Raw genomic sequence first — 22,469 nt, forward strand, 5'->3', positions numbered from 1 at the left:
GGAATATAAATAATTTAAAAATAAAAATCTTCTTCAGAATGAGATGTAAAGGAGGCTCAATGTGTTCAGTAAACATAACTATGAAAAGTGGATTTTAGCTGCCAACTTGAAGTTGCTGATGTTTTTTGGAGAGAGCTCAGATTCCTAGGTTATACAGTGTTCCCTCCCACGACTCTGACATGTATATAAACTCTGAGCTCTCCAAAGCCCATTGCCAGTTCTCTTCGTGGACTAACTGCAACGGAGAGACAAAAGATGATTCCTTTTTTACCCATATTTTCTCTACTCTTGCTGGTTGTTGTTAACCCTGCAAACGCCAATGGCCATTATGACAAGATCTTGGCTCATAGCCGAATCAGGGGCCGGGATCAGGGGTAAGTCAGTGGTTACGTTTTATACATCTTTTTTTTCCTTAGCTTATTATATGTCAATGTATGCAAAAACTTCCTTAAATATACCAAGGGTTATTTTCTAATTAAAAAGTAGTAAGAAAAAGGAAAAAACATGAGTATTTTGTGATTTACATATGTGTTTTAAGCTTTAAAAATTACTGTCAAAATAATGTGTATGTAATTGCTTTTTCTGAAGCATTATGTAATTTTAATGTAATTGACAACATTTAACAGGGCATTTCTTTATTATTTCATTTATTTGTATTTTTATTTGCCTTCTAAAAATCTGAAATGAGGTATCAAAATAAAAAATATAAGGTTAGGGCTTTCATTATGTATACAACTTTGAAGTATCTCACATGATAGGAAAGTTTTCATTGTTATGTATGAAAATTAAATGAAAAATGTAACTAGTTTTTTAAAATATTTTAAAGCATTTAAGAATGTTTTTAAATTCTGCAGTTTGTAAAATTTGCAAGAATAACATATTTCTTGAAATTAATTCAACTACAAGTTAGCATTCTTAAAAAGTTAATAGGCATGATTTAGTAATCTAACCAACCACTTATAATTTTTTTTTTGAAATAGTTCTTGGCAAAAAAAAAAAAATGAAATAGTTCTTGGCACTTCTTCCAATGTCTCAGAGGGATTTTCAAAATGCTTAAAAGTTCCTTTGCTTTACAGTGCAAGTAAGACTTCCTATTGCTTTAAGAGAGAAAGACACTTAAAATTCTGGCAGAGGATGTTCTGATCTACTATTTCTAATCAAAGAGAAAGATTTTCCTTTGCGCAGCCATATTATAAGTTAATTTTATCACTCATTTGCTTCTGTGATTACTTATCTCGAAAATTACAGGATATCATGTCTTTGGACCTAGTAAAACCTGTCTCTTTTGCTCTCTTGATTCCTCATGGTTCCAGAGTCCATTGTTCCAGATTAAAGTCCAAAACGAGCCTATTTTTAGTTTAAAATGGGTCAGTAGATTATCTTACTATTAAAAGTAATAAGAATGAAAACAAAATAAAGTTGAATTTAATGCTGTTTGAATATTCCTAAGTTAACTTTTGAAACACCCATGTTTTCCTTTAAAGGATGTATAATTTTCTCTCTCTTTTTCTTTCCAATAGACTTTAGTTTTTCTGATGATTCAGTATGCTTGGATCAAGAAGCAGATTTGTGCAAGACTAGAATCACATCTTTGAAAATTGAGTCCACATGTTAACTTTTTTTTCTGAACCGTCTGACCTGAAGATAGGAAAAATTCATTGTCATTAGGACACTAACTTTCTTTTCTTCCATCTGTCTTCCAGCCCAAATGTCTGTGCTCTTCAACAGATCTTAGGCACAAAAAAGAAATACTTCAGCACTTGTAGGAACTGGTATCAAGGTGCCATCTGTGGAAGGAAAACGTAAGTCTCACCTTTTTTCTTAATGTGCCAGTCCCAAAGACAACACTATGTCTTTCCCAGGACATACACAACATTTTTCATTGAAAATACTCTCCCAAATTGCAAGCTTTAAAAAAAATGATAATAAACGTGAATAAAGGCATTCTTCCCGCATTTCTCCCTCTGCCTAGTGGGCTCCTCATGAGCCCTGAGTTTATGTGTTACTAAGGTCCAAAGGAAACAAATCTCATGGCGATATATAGAATCAGTCAAGTGTGAGACTCTGTCGTTTCTACCTCTGGTTTGGCCCTCATTTTTGGGGCAAGACACTTAACCTTGATGCCTCTTTTTACAAAAATGGTTTCCTCATTTTATTTTTTTAAAAAAAGGGCCAGGGATCCCTGGGTGGCGCAGCGGTTTGGTGCCTGCCTTTGGCCCAGGGCACGATCCTGGAGACCCGGGATCGAATCCCACGTCGGGCTCCCTGCATGGAGCCTGCTTCTCCCTCTGCCTGTGTCTCTGCGCCTCTCTCTCTCTCTGTGACTATCATAAAAAAAAAAAAAAAAAAAAAAAAAGGCCAGAAGGACAAATTGATCTAAAATATCAGGATTTTTGAAGTACTTATTAATGTTTGCCTACAATCATTTGGAAATTATCTGATCTGAATGACTTACTCCCGTTTACCTCAAATTTTTCATCAAAGCTTGAAGGTGGAAAGAAGTTAAGATTCATCTCTTCACTTAATCCAGTTATTCCATCCCAAACTATCAGATCTGCAGGAGTCCACAAAGCTGATAAAGCTCATCATCGTATATACTATTTCAATAGCCAAAAAGACAATTACTCTTTACTTAGTTGTATATTTCACTAATTAACCTAAAATCAGAAAATATTTTTTATTACTTTGTAGTAATGTGTATTGGTTTAACCTAAATATTTTATTACTTTGTAGAAATGTGTATTGGTTTAACCTATCCATAGGAAAATACAATCCTGAGCATATAAAAGTTGAGAATTACTCATGTAGTCCAAGTTCTTCATTTTAAAGTAAAGGAGCGGAGTCATAGAATAAGTTACTATCTCTATCAAAAAGATTAGAGATACCATTCCTGATCAAGAAAATAGTGCTTCCCATCAATTTGGACTCCACCCTCAATGAAAGATGCCTTGAGAACCAAGCATCTGAATGAAAACCTGTTTACTACATCATCATCAAACTTCAGTTACTCTAAATAAGTGGAAGGATTGAGGGATTGTTAAAAACTTATTCATAACTTAAAAATGTTGGAATAAATACTAAACATAGCACCACTTAACTTCTCAAAGCCTTTGTTTCTTTACCTGCAAAATGTGGATTTTATACTTACAGAATATCTGGGGGGTAGACTGATTTGATGAATGTGGAATCGCTCAGTAACTTACAATATCAATTGTCCTTAAATTTAAAGTACTTAAACAAATGGATATATGTGGGTGGGAAAAGGAGTTGTGACTGGATGCCTATCTAAAATGCACAAGATTATCTTTATTTCCAGACAAACATCATGTATTCAATGCATATAACCTTAGCTGGACTTCCCCATGGTCGCTAGGTCTAGCACATCACAGGACTTTGCTGCCTGTTCCTGTTATTTGCTTAATAGAGTTTCGGCTGATGTTACTATTTGGCCTGGACCTTATTCCCATTAGTCAGCAGACATCTGCTAGACTTGTGAGTCATTCACACGATTACAGTGTAAGTCAGTGGCTGCAATGATCTTGGCCATGATGCAGGCTGGACCCCAGTTGGCAACTCTAAGGCCCTCGATTCTCCCCGCTTTGTTCCTCATATCCATGGTTACATGAGGCATATTTGGAAGGCATACCAACTAGGACCTGCTGTCTGAAATATTCAGGGGATAGCTTTATTACATTCTTCCTGGGGGTTAGGAAAGTATGATATAATCTCACTTTAACCATCTAAATATATTAGAGATGATGCCAAGGCTTGTACAAAGGTGATGTCAACATTCTTTCTTGTTCTCCATTAAAAAAAAATCCTGCTTTGAAGCCTGGCTTTTTACCAGGAACATAACAGTCTCGCCTTTGTTTAATTAGCTTATTTCCCCCAAGTAGCTTCATTTTCACAAACACATTTACATCTGTGCTCTGAAATAAATGTAAATGCTAGCTGTGAGTTTCAAATAATCAAATAAATCAATAACATTGACAAGAGGAATGCCTGTTTTGCCATCTGCTTGCAGCTGCTAAAATTTCCAGAGACATCTTTAGGACTTTTTTTTTTTTTTTCAGTTGACAGAAATGTTTGCCCTTTGGTTGAACAGTTGCTTTGCAGATTTGAAGGAAGAAATTGAGCAGGTCTAATGATAAACATGAGTCTCCTAATTTTAAGATACTTTCCACAACTTATATTGGTCAAATAATATAGTATTTTGTAGACTTCCTTTCAACTGTCATTTTCATGAGATTTTAGATAACTATTCAGAATATGAAGATAAATTTTCCATCTGGTGCACTAATTGTCTACATTAAGGCTAATCCTTGGGGCATATTAGCATGTATTACAAAAAGTTTTGTTACATTAACAATTTTCTATTCACTATTTTACTTCCAGTTAGTATGATCAATATTGAACCAATACATATGTATTTCATTTTTTAATTGTTTATAATATATGCTAAAGCTAACACGTAAGCAATTCTGAATCAGTCCTTTGGCATCAAAGTATTCAAATTTATTTCTATGGGAATCTAAGTAAATAAATTGTTTCAGGGGCCATTTTAGGATTTGCATAAAGCTCCCATATAATTTCCATATGTTTCTTACAACAATTATTTTTGAAACTATTTTAAAATTGAAGAACCATTTGAAATTGACATTTCCCAATTCATTTTGTCGATATCTTTTTATCTATCAACCATCTTTAGTCAATTTTCCATGCCAGACACTTTTTTCTCATTCATCTTTCATATTTTACTGAATATGCATAAATAATGTTACATTGTACTTTTTAAATTGACACCAAGAAAATAGAGAAATAGGAATCTAAGAGCACAAACAAGACCACAAATCATGGATAATCCATTAACGGACCTGGCTTTAATTTTATTTAATTTTTTACTTATTTATTTATGATAGTCACAGAGAGAGAGAGAGAGAGAGAAAGAGACAGAGACAGAGGCAGAGACACAGGCAGAGGGAGAAGCAGGCTCCATGCACCGGGAGCCCGATGTGGGATTCGATTCTGGGTCTCCAGGATCGCGCCCCAGGCCAAAGGCAGGCGCCAAACCACTGCGCCACCCAGGGATCCCTGGACCTGGCTTTAATTTGAAAAGCTTATTTACTTTTTAAACTATAGAAGACTTTTCTATAATTATATAGAAATTTCTATAATTTCTATAATTTTGATATAATAATTATATATAATATATATTAATATCATTAATAATTATACTTTTAAAAATTTTGTTTTTATTGTAATTTTTTCATACTAAGAAAACATTATTTATTCTTATAGTGATCTTTTTCTTAAATATCCAAATTCTTTCAGTCATTCATACTTTTTGAGTACAATTAACACAACTAGAAAAAAAAACAGAAATAAATAATATCTGAACTAGTCAATGCGTGTTTAATTGCTAAATATAAAGTAGTCTATAAGTAGTTATCTTAAACTGCATGACATAAAATTTATTAATTAAAAACTACAAAATAGTCTTATTTCCTCTTTACTTATAATATTGCCCTACTTACAATTTTTGTTTTGTATCACCTTCATATTTCTATTGAGAGGAAACAGAGCATTATATAAAATTTTGATAAAAAATATTACCCTTACTAGATTTTGAAGAAGTCCAAAAAAATGTCAAATGAAATTTGATAAAATGAAGATCAGAATTATATTTTTAATAAAGTAAGAAATAAAAGCAATTACATAGATGATTTCAGGTTACTATTTTCCCACAAAATATAGTAATTTAACAAAGTTATTTTGGATATGTCATTGTTTGCTGAATTTTCTGGTTTGTTACCTTAATTATGCCTTTATATAACTTAATGCACTTTGTTAACTTTGAACAAAATAGCATTTTCTTGAATACTGAAGAAGATTTTAAAGATTGTATTTAATATGATCAGACTAATAACTCTACTGGCAATTCAAACCTAAAATGTTATTTTAATTAGCAGTGAAATAGCTCTTATTGATTGGAATGGGTTAATATATTTACTGATGTTTCTAGTTTCTAATAACCTTATGCTAACTAATATTTCTAACCACTTATAGTCTAGAAATGATATCCAAAGCATCATTTTATTTGAGACTCACAACTAGCCTCTGAGTAGATATTATAGCTGCGACTGCCATATTAAATAGGTGAAGAAACAGACTCAAATTTGTTAAATTACTTGCTCAAGGTCACACATCTACCAAGGACAGAACTGGGAACCAGAACTCATTCTTCTGCCTTAAGATCCTGGAACTTTTCTACAATGTCATGACAGTATATACAGAAATCAAACTAATATAAGTAACTTCGTATTGGGGAAAAATAACCCAATTTTAGAATTTCACAAATCATGACAAGTGGTATATTTTTGCTAAGATTATGTATAAAGAATTCTATGTAGTTCCCAATTTTAATCTTAATTTTTTTCTGATATACAGGACTGTGTTATATGAATGTTGCCCTGGTTATATGAGAATGGAAGGAATGAAAGGCTGTCCAGCAGGTAAAATTTCAATTACAACCTGAAATCTGACATTGTGATGCCTCCATCTATGGTTTTCTTTTTTAAAATTCCCCTGGCTATTTGGGGTGTTTTCTGATTCCATTCAAATCTTAAGATGATTTGTTCCAACTCTCTGAAAAAAGTCCATGATATTTTGATAGGGATTGCATTAAATGTGTAAATTGCCTTGGGTAGCATTGACATTTTCACAAATGAGGAACTAGTCTTATGTGAGAGAAAAGATTTGAGGTAGCTCAGCTTGTAGAGAAGCCACACGTGTGTGTGTGTGTATGGGTGTGTGTATTTAGCACCGTGATAAATCCTAAGATATACTGCCATCTTCGTGTAAATCATGAAGTTGTCATGGTGATAAAGTATTAAAACATACTTCTCGTGCACTGAACATTGGACCATACAACAGAAGCTTGATTGTAAATTTAAATTAGTTCAACTTTCCTTCAAGAATGAAAATCCTCTCTACAAAATCCCTGTCTTTGAATTTGTCTAGAAACATGGAGTGGACTAGTTGGGAAGGCATAATCTTCTGTAATTGAACAGCTCTAATTTTATAACATCCCTCATATTGAAAATTGGTTTCTAAAATTGCCAACTAAAGGAAAAATAGTTAATCTATTTCCTCTTTGAACTACCTGTTCAAATATTCAACACCAATCATCATCTACTTCCTCTGGCTACCCTCTTTTCCTCAACAGATTTCTTACCCTCTTTTCCTCAACAGATATCTAATATAACATAAACTTTAGAGCCCAAACCATTTTGGACAGCAATGCATAAAAAGCATCTAATCCAGGCATCTTCTTTCTGAATGTGATCCTATTTTTTAATATTCAATAATTTTTGGTGTGTATTTTTTATTGGAGATCGATTTGCCAACATATAGCATAACACCCAGTGGTCATCCCATCAAGTGCCCACCTCAGTGCCCGTCACCCAGTCACCCCACCCCTGCCCACCTCCCTTTCCACTACCCCTTGTTCATTTCCCAGAGTTAGGAGTCTCTCATGTTCTGTCACCCTCACTGATATTTCCACTCGTTTTTCTCTCCTTTCCTCTTTATTCCCTTTCACTAGTTGTTATATTCCCCAAATGAATGAGACCATATAATGTTTGTCCTTCTCCGATTGACTTCACTCAGCATAATACCCTCCAGTTCTATCCACGTCAAAGCAAATGGTGGGTATTTGTCATTTCTAATAGCTGAGGAATATTCCATTGTATACATAGACCACAGCTTCTTTATCATTTCATCTTTTGATGGACACTGAGGCTCCTCCGACAGTTTGGCTATTGTGGACATTGCTGCTATAAACATTGGGGTGCAGGTGTCCTGCCGTTTCACTGCATCTGTATCTTTGGGGTAAATCCCCAGCAGTGCAGTTGCCGGGTCGTAGGGCAGATCTATTTTTAACTCTTTGAGGAACCTCTACACAGTTTTCCAGAGTGGCTGCACCAGTTCACATTCCCACCAACAGTGCAAGAGGGTCCTCCTTTCTCCACATCCTCTCCAACATTTGTTGTTTCCTGTCTGTTAATTTTCCCCGTTCTCACTGGTGTGAGGTGGGATCTCATTGTGGTTTTGATTTGTATTTCCCTGAACCCCAGTGATGCAGAGCATTTTCTCATGTGCTTGATGGCCATGTGTATGTCTTCCTCTGTGAAATTTCTGTTCATGTCTTTTGCCCATTTCATGATTGGATTGTTTGTTTCCTTGCTGTTGAGTTTAATAAGTTCTTTATAGACCTTGGATACTAGCCCTTTATCTGATAGGTCATTTGCAAATATCTTCTCCCATTCTGGAGGCTGTATTTTAGTTTTGTTGTCTTTGCTGTGCAAACGTTTCTTATCTTGATGAAGTCCCAATAGTTCATTTTTGCTTTTGTTACTCTTGCCTTCATGGTTGTATCTTGCAAGAAGTTACTGTGGCCGAGTTCAAAAAGGGTGTTGCTTGTGTTCTCCTCTAGGATTTTGATGGAATCTTGTCTCACATTTAGATCTTTCATCCATTTTGAGTTTATTTTTGTGTATGGTGTAAGAGAATGGTCTAGTTTTATTTTTCTGCATGTGGATGTCCAATTTTCCCAGCACCATTTATTGAAGAGACTGTCTTTTTTTCCAGTGGATAGTCTTTCCTCCTTTGTCAAATATTAGTTGACCATAGAGTTGAGGGTCCACTTCTGGATTCTCTATTTTGTTCCACTGATCTATGTGTCTGTTTTTGTGGCAGTACCACACTGCCTTGATGACCACAGTTTTGTAATATAACCTGAAATCTGACATTGTGATGCCCCCATCTATGGTTTTCTTTTTTAAAATTCCCCTGGCTATTTGGGGTGTTTTCTGATTCCATTCAAATCTTAAGATGATTTGTTCCAACTCTCTGAAAAAAGTCCATGATATTTTGATAGGGATTGCATTAAATGTGTAAATTGCCCTGGGTAGCATTGACATTTTCACAATATTAATTCTGCCAATCCATGAGCATGGAATATTTTTCCATCTCTTTGTGTCTTCCTCAATTTCTTTCAGAAGTGTTCTATAGTTCTTAGGGTGTAGATCCTTTACCTCTTTGGTTAGGTTTATTCCTAGGTACCTTATGCTTTTGGGTGAAATTATAAATGAGATTGACTCCTTAATTTCTCTTTCTTTAGTCTCATTGTCAGGGTAGAGAAATGCCACTGATTTCTGGGCATTGATTTTGTATCCTGCCACACTACCGAATTGCTATATGAGTTCTAGCAATCTTGGGGTGGAGGCTTTTGGGTTTTCTATGTACAGTATCATGTCATCTGCAAAGAGGGAGAGCTTGATTTCCTTGCCAAATTGAATGCCTTTTATTTCTTTTTGTTGTCCGATTGCTGAGGCTAGGACTTCTAGTACTATGTTGAATAGCAGTGGTGAGAGTGGACATTCCTGTCGTGTTCCTGATCTTAGGGGAAAGGCTCTCAGTGGTTCCCCATAGAGAATAATATTTGCTGTGGGCTTTTCATAGATGGCTTTTAAGATGCTGAGGAATGTTCCCTCTATCCCTACACTCTGAAGAGTTTTGATCAGGAATGGATGCTGTATTTTGTCAAATGCTTTCTCTCCATTTATTGAGAGGATCATATGGTTCTTGTTTTTTCTTTTGTTGATATACTCTATCACGTTGATTGCTTTATGAGTGTTGAACCAGCCTTGCATCCCCGGGATAAATCCCATTTGGTCATGGTGAATAATTTCTTAAGTACTGTTGGATCCTCTTGGCCAGTATCTTGAGAATTTTTGCATCTGTGTTCATCAGGGATATTGGCCTATACTTCTTCTTTTTGGTGGGGTCTTTGTCTGGTTTTGAAATTAAAGTGATGCTGGCCTCATAAAACAAGTTTGGAAGTATTCCATCCCTTTCTATCTTTTGGAACAGCTTTAGCAGAATAGATATTGTTTCTTCTTTAAACATTTGATAGAATTCCCCTGGGAAGCCATCTGGCCCTGGACTTTTGTGTCTTGGGAGGTTTTTGATGACTGCTTCAATTTTCTCCCTGGTTATTAGCCTGTTCCTGTTTTCTATTTCTTCCTGTACCAGTTTTGGTAGTTTGTGGTTTTCCAGAAATGTGTCAATTTCTTCTAGATTGCCAATTTATTGGCATATAGCGCTCATAATATGTTTTTAAAATCGTTTGTATTTCCTTGGTATTGGTTGTGATTTCTCCTTTTTCATTTGTGAGTTTATTAATGTGAGTCTTTTTTCTTTTCTTTTTAATAGGGCTGGCTAATGGTTTATCTATCTTATTAATTCTTTCAAAGAACCAACTCCTGGCTTTGTTGTTCTGTTCTACAGTTCTTCTGGTCCCTATTTCATTGAGTTCTGCTCGAATATTTATTAACTCTCTTCTGCTTGGTGTAGGTTTTATTTGCTGTTCTTTATCCAGTTCCTTTAGGTGCAAGGTTAGCTTCTGTATTTGAGTTATTTCAAATTTTTTGAGGGATGCTTATATTGTGATGTATTTCCCTCTTAGGACTCCCTTTGCCGTATCCCAAAGATTCAAAAATGGTTGTTTCTTCATTCTCATTAGTTTCCACGAATATTTTAAATTCTTCTCTAATTTCCCAGTTGCCCCATTCATCTTTTAGCAGGAGGCTCTTTAACCTCCACGTGTTTGAATTTTTCCAAATTTCTTCTTGTGATTGAGTTCAAGTTTCAAAGCATTATGGTCTGAAAATATGCAGGGGACAATCCCAATCTTTTGGTATCGGTTGAGACCTGATTTGTGACCTAGTACATGGTCTATTCTGCAGAAAGTTCCATGTGCAATTGAGAAAAATGCGTTTGGATGTAAAGTTTTGTAAATATCTGTGAAATCCATCTGGTCCTGGGTATCATTTAAAGCTCCCGTTTCTTTGGAGATGTTGTGCTTAGAAAATCTGTCATTTGCAGAAAGCACTGTGTTGAAGTCTCCCAGTATTAGTGTATTTATTATCTAAGTATGTCTTTATTTTGGCTATTAATTGATTGATATCCTTGGCAGTTCCCACATTTGGGGCATAAATATTCATGATTGTTAGGTCCTCTTGTTGGATAGATCCTTTAAGTATGATATAGTGTCCCTCTTCATCTCTTAACTACAGTCTTTGGGATAAACTTTAATTTATCTGATATGATGATTGCTACCCCAGCTTTCTTTTGAGGACCATTTGAATGGTAAATGGTTCTCCAACCTTTCATTTTCAGGCTGTAGGTGTCCTTAGGTCTAAAATGAGTCTCTTGTAGACAGCAAATAGTTGGGTCTTGCTTTTTTATCCAATCTGAAATCCTGCATCTTTTGATGGGATCATTTAGCCCATTCACGTTCAGAGTTACTATTGAAAGGTGAAAAAATGAGTGGGAAATATCAGAAAGGGAGACAGAACACGAAAGACTTCTAACTCTGGGAAATTAACTAGGAGTGGTGGAAGGGGAGGTGGCCGGGGGGGGGGGGGTGACTGGGTGACGAGCACTGAGGTAGGCACTTGACAGGATGAGCACTGGGTGTTATTCTATACGTTGGCAAATTGAACACCAATAAAAATAAATTTACAAAAAAAAAGAACATAAGAAAAAGAAAGATATGAATTTAGTGTCATCATGATACCTATTCAGTCCCTGTTTATGTGGCTTATTTCTTTGCGCTTCATTTTTCTTTTACAGGGTCCCCTTTAATACTTCCTGCAGAGCTGGTTTGGTGGTCACATATTCTTTCAGTTTCTGCCTGCCTTGGAAGCTCTTTATCTCTCCTTCTATTCTGAATGAGGGCCTTACTGGATAAAGTATTCTTGGCTGCATGTTCTTCTCATTTAGGACCTTGAATATATCCTGCCAGCCCTTTCTGGCCTGCCAGGTCTCTATGGAAAGGTCTGCTGTTAATCTAATATTTCTCCCCATATAAGTTAGGGATCTCTTTTCTCTTTCTGCTTTAACGATCTTCTCTTTATCTTTGGAATTTGCAAGTTTCACTATTAAATGTCAAGGCGTTGAACCGTTTTTATTGATATTAGCGGGGGAGGGGGGCTCTCTATCTCCTGGATTTTAATGCCTGTTTCCCTCCCCAAATTAGGGAAGTTCTCCGCTATGATTTGTTCAAATATGCTTTCTGACCCTCTGTCCTCTTGTCACCTTCTGGAACCCCAATTATATGTAAACTTTTCCTTCTGAGGCTGTCATTTATTTCCCTTAATCTTTCCTCATGGTTTTTTCATTGTTTTCTCTTTTTTCCTCAATTTTCTTCCTTGCCATCAACTTGTCTTCTATGTCACTCACTGGTTCTTCTACCTCATTAACCCTCATCTTTAGGACCTCCAGTTCGGATTGCATCTCAATTAATTGATTTTTAAATTTCACCTGATTAGATCTAAATTCTGGAGTCATGAAGTTTCTTGATTCCTTTATGCGCTTTTCCAGAGCCACCAGTAGCTTTATAATTGTGCTTCTGAATTGGCTTTCTGACATTGAATTGTAATCTGTACAAATTCTGTAACTCTACGGCAGAGAGTACTGTTTCTTATTCTTTCTTTAGTGGTGAGTTCTTCCTTCTAGTCATTTTTCTCAGTGCAGAGTGGCTGTATGAGTGGGTTGCATCAAGAATATCAACCACGACATAAGTACGTTTCACCCTAGATGATTCTGCCGAGGTCAGAGACCAGTAATTGAAAACAAAGATCAAAACGAAATAAAACAACAGGACCACTAAAGTGAAAAATTTTAAAACTTAGTAGTAAAAAATAAAAGGCCAGAAATCCTAAAGAGAAAGAGGGGGGAAAAAAGAAAAAGAAAAGAAACAGAAAAAAAGGAGAAGAAAAAAATAGGGGGGACTGGGAGATGGTGGTGGTGAAGAAGTTGTAGTGTAGGGAGAATGTAGCCTACCTGAGGGGTTCTAGAGGGCGATCCTCTTGTTTCTGGGTATATTAAGTTCTGTATGTTAGAAGATGCTCAGTTCCAAATTTATATAAACCAGAAATACTTGAAGAAGGCCCCAACATTGACCACCAAAACCTAAATGAGATAAAAGAGGGGGGCAGATGGGAGTCATGCACCTGGCAGGGGGTGGGGCAGTTCCAGCGGTTCTCTCTTTAAATCTCAGGTCGAATTCATAGATTTTCAGGATGATTTGAAAGTTATCTAGGTAAGTTGGTGGGGCCAGGTGACTTGGGGATCCTACTCCTCTGCCATCTCGCCCTGCCCCCTCTGAATGTGATCCTAGACTGGTGTCTGCATTCTGTATGGGTTCTAAGAGTTGAGAATAAAATCATGACAAATACTTCACTTTTGGGGGCTCCTGAACTTTAGTTAATGTCTTTGGGAACCATATCCTATCATTAACTCATAATGAATTTATGATCAATTAAAATTAATTACAGGTCTTTCAAGTCAGGTCTTTCTCTAGGATTTATTTTTTCAACTTCGGTGTAAAGACATACATGGAGTTACCTTTAACTTGTTAATTTTGACGTATTTTCCTCATCTTTTAGGGGTCTTTTAAAATCGTGATTTTATCATTTAATTTATTAATTGTGTCACCTAGTCTTTATATATTCAGAAATGTAATAACCATTTCTCCTATACTATTATCCAAATTATATGAACCTTCAAATAAGATAAGGTAAAAAATGAATAAATTAGTTGCATCAATTTTCAGGTTGACATTCATATATTAATATTTCTTCTAAAGTTCAGGAAAAATATTCTGGAATCATTAGATACTTCCATCTATTTCCTTCCTGAAATCATGCTGAGAAGGTCTACATATTTCTTTTAGAAATCTATAAAAATTAATACTCCAATACCTAGCAATATTATACCATATAGGAGTTTAAGGCAACATGAAAGAAAGTATTACCTTTGCCATTTTCAGTGAGTAGTGAAGAACATCTTTTTATTTTTCCAGTGAATCAGAAATATTTATTGATAATTATAATTGATTATTATTGACATAGCAGGAGTCACACCTACATACACTGAATGTTAACCCAGGATGATAATTAAAAATTCATTTTCCCTCCACACAAAGGATTTATGACAAAATAGTTTTCAAAGGTTATTCGCACTCAAAAGACAACTTCTTCATAAAATTGACAATTCATAGAATTATATTGCTAAAATTATCCATTGAATATATTGAGGAGCTTAGTATAAAGTTTAAATGATAGTGAAATAATATTCTTGAAATATTATTCTAAGTAAATCTTCATTTCTTGATTATTTCAGTTTTGCCTATTGACCATGTTTATGGTACTCTGGGCATTGTGGGAGCCACCACAACACAGCGCTATTCTGATGTCTCAAGACTGAGAGAAGAGATTGAAGGAAAGGGATCATTCACTTACTTTGCACCGAGTAATGAGGCTTGGGACAACCTGGATTCTGTAATTCATTATGCTTATTAATATATTTATTTTATCAGTATTCATTTTAATTGGTTTATTAACTTGGAAGTTAATAGAAATTTTAGATCTTTTCATTATACATGTATTAGGATACATAAAAGAATGAGCTATTAAGTGTAAGGATTAAAGCATTTTAATACATCCATAAATGGAATAACTCTCCAGCAGGTTCATAGACTAATTGAAAAAGGCAAACTAAGAGTGGACTGAACTGGTATTTACCATTATTTTATTTTACTCCTTTCCTTTTTTTGATTTGGAAGAAATATATTAAATTTTAGATGACATATCTAATAGAAAGGTAAGTTAAGAAGCCTAGTGGAATTTACATTTTATTATAAGGCATCTTATAGAGATGTAATTAATTATTTTTAATTATATGTAAACATATTTGGCTGCTTAGATATTGACATATTTATAAATGTCTATGGATATTTAAATGAAGTATTATAAACAATGCATTTGATTTCCAGACATTTTATACATAGTGTGGTTTATAGTGTATGTGCTGCCAAAGCGAGCACATAGTCTGGTTTATAATACAACTAAATTTCCAATCTGTAAAACTCGTATATAAATATATTCCTACTTTCTACTTGATATGAAGGTGAATTGATAATTACTACTAGAGTCAAATACTACTTAGTAAAACTTAGGCAGATTCCTTTAGATATTATCTTGCTACATTAAGTGTGTGGCTAATTACTTGCTTTACAGAACTCTGCTGCTTGCTTTGACTGTTTCTGGTTTCTTTTTCTGACTCCTTTCTTCATTTAAGAATGGGTCTTATTAAAGTCTCTTCTAGGAATTAGACTCTGCTCTTTATATATACTTTTCAAAAAAGATTTTATTTATTTGAGAGAGAGAGAGAAAGCACGCACAAGCAGTGGGGAGGGGTAGAGGGAGAAGGAGTCCAATGCCAGGCTCCATCCCAGGACCCTGGGATCATGACCTGAGCCCAAGGCAGACTCTTAACTGACTGAGCCACCTGGACCTCCTTTATATACACTTCTAATGGCTCAGCTATCACTTCAGTCATATAACCATGAAATCTGTTTCTTTAGTTGTTCTCCTTGGGACCTCAGGGGAGTAATATTTCTCCTTAGATACACCACTGCATCTTTAAAAAAAAAAGGTTATCTATAACATATGCCATTTTCTTTCTCCCCACAAACAATTGCTTTTCTGCTGCCTTTTTTTCCATAACTGGCAGTACCCATCTTAAGTGTTTAGACTTGAAAATTGTGAGTCATTCTACTTCTGCTGTCTCTAATTCTTTCAAACTATTATTAGTCATCCATGTCTCATGTTTAATCCTCCTGACTAATACCCTCACCTTTGCTATGCATTATCACCAGATTAACCTTCCCAAAGCCCAGTCTAATCATTATATTCCAATGCCATAAAATCATCAGTGGCTCCTTGTTGCCAGTTTAATTTGTGCTTTATGCAGGCATTAAAGTCTTCCACATTATCATCCCACATTATCATCTTTGCTAAAATTCTTTCTTAATATTATCTAACAAACATAAAAGTATGGGCTAACCAAACTGAACAACATCTGCTCTTCCAACATTCCCCCTGTGTCAGCAACTGGAGTTAGAATGATGACTACCATTCCTATCCTATCCACCCTTTAAGGCCTATCCCCAAGCCTAGAATAGCTGCCCTTCCTCATTTGATCCCTAGAAGCATTTTTTTTTTGCCTTCTGTTCTTTATATTACTATGTTTATTTTTAACTGCTCCCATATGATAAATACCTTAAAGATACTTATCTTTAAGTATCTTTACTTAAAGATACTTTGACTTATTATATTTCCCATATCACCATATATAATGTCATATACTACATGATACACACATGTTATACATTATACTTATAGGATATATATTGGAAAAATAAAAAGGTATAGGTTGGTCAAATTCTGGAATTTGTTATGAAATAAACATAAAATCCTTATTAAAACTCAAATGCTTTGCATAAATATGCCATTTTTGTTTTGTTTTGTTTACCATCCAAAATATTTTTAACATATGACAATTTCATATTGCCCTAAACCTTTAATTTACATCAAGCTCGTCTCTTTGTCAATATATTTACTTAAAAATTTTGTTTTGTCTCTAAAAATGTTCAAGCACTCTATCTGATTCAGGACCCTTAACTCAGTGCCTGAATTTACAAAATTCCCTAATCAATTGAGATAATATAATTTTATTTGTTATTTTGGTTTGGCCATCTGGATAATGCAATAAAAAAGTAACAAGAAAGTAAGAAATAGAGTGATTATAAGTATTTTAATGATGAACTACAATAAAACAAACTTCTATCATTTCAATTTTTCCTAGGATATCCGGAGAGGTTTGGAGAGCAATGTAAATGTTGAATTATTGAACGCGTTACATAGCCATATGGTTAATAATAGAATGTTGACCAAGGACTTAAAAAATGGCATGATTATTCCTTCCATGTATAACAATTTGGGGCTTTTCATTAACCATTATCCTAATGGGGTAAGTTTCATGAACAAAAAGTAAATTGCTAAGTAATATTACCCTTAATTTTTTCTTCATCTTTAATATAATGTTCACATAAATAGCAAAATGTTAGTGAATGTAAGTACTATCTTATGCCCTTTCACCACATTTAGAGCATGTTAAATTCTAATTTAGTGGCTGACTTCTACTGGAGAGTGATTTTGAGGAAGAAATTAAATTCACAGTTGATTGACAGTAGACTTAGATGTCCTAAAAAATGGAAATTTTAGTAGTTGATGTGTTTGAAAAATAATAACCAAAGAAAAAATAGTAAATAAGAATTTATCAAAGGATAATCAGAGAATGAGTATTCCTTTATTCATCTTCTAGCTACTATGCTGATTTAGGTTCTTGTGTGTTTAGATAAAAGTCTTCATGGGAAACTTCCAACAGGGTCATAGGGTTCTTTCAACAAATTTCCAAGGATGAAAAGGGTCAGTGATAAGGCAATAATTAGGAAATGCCTGGAATAGAACTGATTAATTTGTGCAATAACTATTTCTCTCTCTCAGAACTTACTTTCAGACTGATAAACATTTTTATGTAATGCATTGACCTGCTATTGAAATAGTTTATGACTATCTCTATAAAGGGTAGAGAAAGAAATAAAAGCAATAACTCAAATGAAAAAAAAAATGCTTTTTTGCCTTAGTTTCTAGATATGTTAAATGTAACTGGATTGCATTTTCAACCAATCCTGTTTTCTCTTAGGTTCATTTTTAGACAGAGTGATATGTCTTTAACCTCAACATTCATTTAGAATGTTGGCTCCTTCATGGTACATTTACTAGTAGAAATGAAAAATAGATAATGTCCTTAGGGTCTCAGTGGTCAATTGATCGTTCTGATTTCTGCACTTTGATTTTCCCAAATAATTATAGGTTGTCACTGTTAACTGCGCTAGAATCATCCATGGGAACCAGATTGCAACAAATGGTGTTGTACATGTCATTGACCGTGTCCTTACACAAATTGGTACCTCAATTCAAGACTTCATTGAAGCAGAAGATGACCTGTCATCTTTTAGGGTAAATACAAGAAAAAACAGCAGATTGTCTTGGATCATTGAAATTTCTCCTTTTTGTCTGTCAGAACCTAATAATAAAAATGCTGTTTTAAAACTCTGGCAGAAATGTAACAAATGTGTTTCTTGAAATAAAAAGAGTTTTATTTTACACTGAAGAAATAATCTTATATGACATAATAATACTTGTGTGGACACAACAGACACAAAATGGTTAGTTATGTGCCTATAGGTTATTTATGGCATTTAGTATATGTCCATATCAGCTATATGTACTGCTGGATATTGCTACAGTTCCACAAACATGGGCAGGATTCGCATTCTTACAAAGAGTTTTGAGGAAAATTGGAAAGGGCAAGTTGGTTGTGCCAAAAAGTAATGTTTTAGAGATCTGACAAGAGCAAACTTCTATCATTTTCTATAGACTCAACTCCCTCATGATGGCCCAGGTTAAGTGTATCGTATTTTTCTTTTGGATTTACAATGTTGCAAGCCTCTAAAAAGCACATTTGTGTTTCAGGCAGCCGCTATCACATCTGATATCCTGGAGTCCCTTGGAAGAGATGGTCACTTCACACTCTTTGCTCCCACTAATGAGGCTTTTGAGAAACTTCCACGAGGTGTCCTGGAAAGGATCATGGGAGACAAAGTGGCTTCTGAAGGTACTGAAATGTCTTCCTCTATGAAAAGCCTCCCAGAATTCCAAGAAGAAAAGAAAATTTTTAAAAAATGATTAAGTCATGACAATATTATCATCTTTGATAAGCGAAGGCAAAGAAAAACTTTTGTTCTGAAAGACTATAAAAAATCTTAAAAAAACAGAGCCCATGAAAGAGTCAGCAGAGTAATTAAATAATTAATAATTAATTTAAAAATAAGAATATCAGAAAGATCACATCATTTTTAATGCTTTCAAGTAAATAAAATAATTAGCAAGCATTAAAAAGGATTTAGCCATTGTTGAAAAGAAAAATTAGATCATCAAATTTTAACATCATATACATATTATGTAATGCTTTTAATTCTAAATTTATGCTAAAAGGTATAATTAAGTTGAGAAAATTGCACAGTTCTCTTGGGCCACTATTCACATATACACAGAATTTGGCTTCATTCTATTCTCCCTTTTTATTTTCAAAGAGATTTTACATTGTGAGTAGTACATTTAACTTACTCAGCCTCTCCCAAAATACATTTAACCAATTTAAAATGAGAAATTTTGATGATGCAGATATAGATATAATACAGTGAGGAATAGATTCCTTCAGATATCTTACAAGAAATCATCTTTATTTTGGTTACTCTCCAGATATTTTCTTTAGGGAATTATTTGTCTTATTAATCTTTTTAATATGCAGTTATTCTGTTATGAGCTGCTAATGCAAGATGCTGCTTGGGTGTTTAGGAATAGGTATCACTAATAAATACAGAAACCATTCTTTTTGTTTTCACATCAGAAATTACTTTCTTATGATAGTGGGAACTTGCTCTAACACATTTTCTAGTACTACACAATTCACCTCATAAAACTGATCTTCTCTTCTTACTTCCTCCTGAGCTGAGCTATTTCTCTTACTTCCTCCTGAGCTGAGCCACTTCTGTTGTATAGTTAATGCAGTTAATTGAAACAATGGCCCTGGAACATAAACAGAATTTAAAAACCTTCAGTCAAAGTATCGACTTAGGTCAATAAGTATTGATAATAACCATATAACCAATAACCAATAACCAAAGTATTGACTTAGGTTTTAGATGTATTATATTTCTTAGGAAACTTAGGTCCACAGTGAAACGTGTCTTTTAAGGGTTAAGTGCAATTTCCCTTGATCTTAAAACTTGCTGTTTTTAATTTGTCCTCCAGCTCTCATGAAGTACCACCTTTTGAACACCCTTCAATGTTCTGAAGCTATCATGGGAGGAGCAGTCTTTGAGACTCTGGAAGGAAACACCATTGAGATAGGATGTGATGGTGACAGCATAACAGTAAATGGAATAAAAATGGTGAACAAAAAAGATATTGTGACAAATAATGGTGTTATCCATTTGATTGATCAGGTCCTAATTCCTGATTCTGGTAAGCAATGATTTCATATTCTTCCACCTACTACTGTTTATCAATAATGATGCCTCAAGAGTAAATCCATGAAAAATGAATGTGTAGTATAAGGAAAGGCATGTGAAACACGTGTATAATATAGTGAAGTGAGTATGAAGTAGCCTGTGTAGTCACAGGCACTCCACACATGCAACTTTGGCTTTCCTGGACTTCTTAATATTTATAAAGGTTCTCACAGTACTATAGTTTTTCTTGAAAATAGAAGGAAAGATATAGCCAAATGGTCAGCTTTGGATCACATTGTAATTGTAGCAAATAGCTTGTAGAGAACAGCCAAGAATTGATTTACTAATTTCAGGATGATGATAATAACAAAGATGACATTGTTGGGATGGTGATGGTTTACTTTATAGCCAAACAAGTTATTGAGCTGGCTGGAAATCAGCAAACCACTTTCACGGACCTCGTGGCTCAATTAGGCTTGGCATCTGCTCTGCGGCCAGATGGAGAATATACTTTGCTGGCACCTGTGAATAATGCATTTTCAGGTATGTACTGGACACTGTCATTCCTTTTCTCTCTCCCCCATCAATCCTCACATACACATTTTTTCTTCATCATGATTGTTTGCATTAAGTAATAATAGGCATTTTACAAGGTGTTGATTATTTCTTTATTACCTACACATTGTTAGCACTACATTGTCTCTATTAAAATGTGTTTCATTTCAAAACAATTCATTATATTAGGTAATAGCCTACAGAGAGTGAAAGTTTGTGATAAAGGATATTCAGTTATTCTATGATTCTAATCATATTTCCAGCACACATAAGGGATGCATTAATAGATCTTAAGAAAAATTTAATCTAATTTGTTTATTTAACACCAACATAATAATTGAAAATACGTAGTTATCTTTCTCATCTCCAAATTTGATGAAAGATGTCAAATTATAAATCAATAAAAGCAATAGATGATTTATTATACACTTCCATATTATGATGTAAATTATTATAAGTATTTAATCTAGTAGCTGCTATTCAAGGATGGTGTTTAGATTTTTTTTTTAAGGATGGTGTTTAGATTAATGCAACCTGCTACTTTTTCTAGAAAAGTGATTTCACAAAGACATATTTAAACTGCAAAGCAAAATTTAGCCATTAAAGAATAAGTATTATTTAAAAAATATTTTTCCGAATGCTACATTGTGATGCAGAAATTAATGAAAAATCTGGATTCCTAGAAATGCTGTTATTCTTCTTTGTAATAACTACATCCATATGTGTGGGACATTAACCGACCTTTAAGAGGGTGTATGTGTTTTGATATTCTCTTCAGAAGTAAATATAAATTTACAAATGATTCATCAGTAGTGTTTCATGTGACTGATGTCTATCAAATTCTCGGAAAAAAATCTTGGCCAATAGTAGAGTTTAACTTGTGCCAATGACTACATAAAGCTATGTAGCCATTACAGATATGAAATCCATTGTTTGGAACCCTTAGAATGCTGTTAGTCATTTGATGAAGAGCTCACAGAGTTTCTAATTGGTGCATGGAATTCATAGCCTTGAGCATTTATTTGATTCAGATATTTTATGAGTGCAGAATCCATAATATCCTTACTATGAGCAATTTTAATGCTTTCTAAATAATCCTTTTTCTTCATGAATTTATTTATAGATGATACTCTGAGCATGGATCAACGGCTTCTTAAATTAATTCTGCAGAATCACATATTGAAAGTAAAAGTTGGCCTTAACGAGCTTTACAATGGACAAAAGCTCGAAACCATTGGAGGCAAACAGCTCAGAGTCTTTGTCTATCGTACAGTAAGTGAATCAGGAAATGATAAAATAACCACGTTGGCCTAAATGTCAAATGACACGTCATTGTCTAAGAATATTGTTACAACAAATGTTTCCAAAATTTTATTTTTGTAATAGTAAATATTCATAGGAAGAGTAGAAGAACATTCTTCATAGGAAGAATATTTAATAATAGTAAATATTCATAGGGAACTGAGTAATGTATGAAAAGACATAGAAAATGCACATATTAATAATTCAGATAATTTGTATTTGTTTCATTATAAATAACTTTCTGTTCTAAAACATTAATTAAGGCAGCCCGGGTGGCTCAGCAGTTTAGGGCCACCTTCAGCCCAGGGTGTGATCCTGGAGACCCGGGATGGAGTCCCACGTCAGGCTCCCTGCTTGGAGCCTGCTTCTCCCTCTGCCTCTCTCTCTCTCTCTCTCTCTCTCTCTCTCTGTGTCTCTCATGAATAAATAAATAAAATCTTAAAAAAATAAAACATTAATTATTTCAGTTCTATAAATCTCTAAAACTCCTCTAAAACAAATTTGATTTTTGGATTCCCAAGCAGTTTACAAACAAAACAAAACAAAACAAAACAAAATGGTA

The 22,469-nt window shown here is 34.3% G+C and overlaps 1 protein-coding gene across 4 annotated transcripts in view; it reads left to right on the forward strand.

Annotated features, from left to right (window-relative positions):
- The first annotated feature begins 202 nt into the window (after window positions 1–202).
- The window catches only part of POSTN (periostin), a 41,562-nt gene continuing 19,295 nt past the window's right edge, over window positions 203–22,469 (forward strand). For all 4 annotated transcript variants that reach the window (XM_077867994.1, XM_077867996.1, XM_077867995.1 and 1 more), the window contains exons 1-10: window positions 203–374; window positions 1,704–1,802; window positions 6,448–6,512; window positions 14,251–14,408; window positions 16,777–16,941; window positions 17,847–17,993; window positions 18,510–18,651; window positions 19,851–20,063; window positions 20,459–20,593; window positions 21,729–21,877. In XM_077867994.1, coding sequence (XP_077724120.1) covers window positions 256–374; window positions 1,704–1,802; window positions 6,448–6,512; window positions 14,251–14,408; window positions 16,777–16,941; window positions 17,847–17,993; window positions 18,510–18,651; window positions 19,851–20,063; window positions 20,459–20,593; window positions 21,729–21,877 — 1,392 coding nt within the window. In that variant the 5' untranslated portion in view covers window positions 203–255. The remainder of the gene's footprint in view (window positions 375–1,703; window positions 1,803–6,447; window positions 6,513–14,250; window positions 14,409–16,776; window positions 16,942–17,846; window positions 17,994–18,509; window positions 18,652–19,850; window positions 20,064–20,458; window positions 20,594–21,728; window positions 21,878–22,469) is intronic.

The sequence above is a fragment of the Canis aureus genome, chromosome 24, assembly GCF_053574225.1.
Source record: "Canis aureus isolate CA01 chromosome 24, VMU_Caureus_v.1.0, whole genome shotgun sequence".
Lineage (NCBI taxonomy): Eukaryota > Metazoa > Chordata > Mammalia > Carnivora > Canidae > Canis > Canis aureus.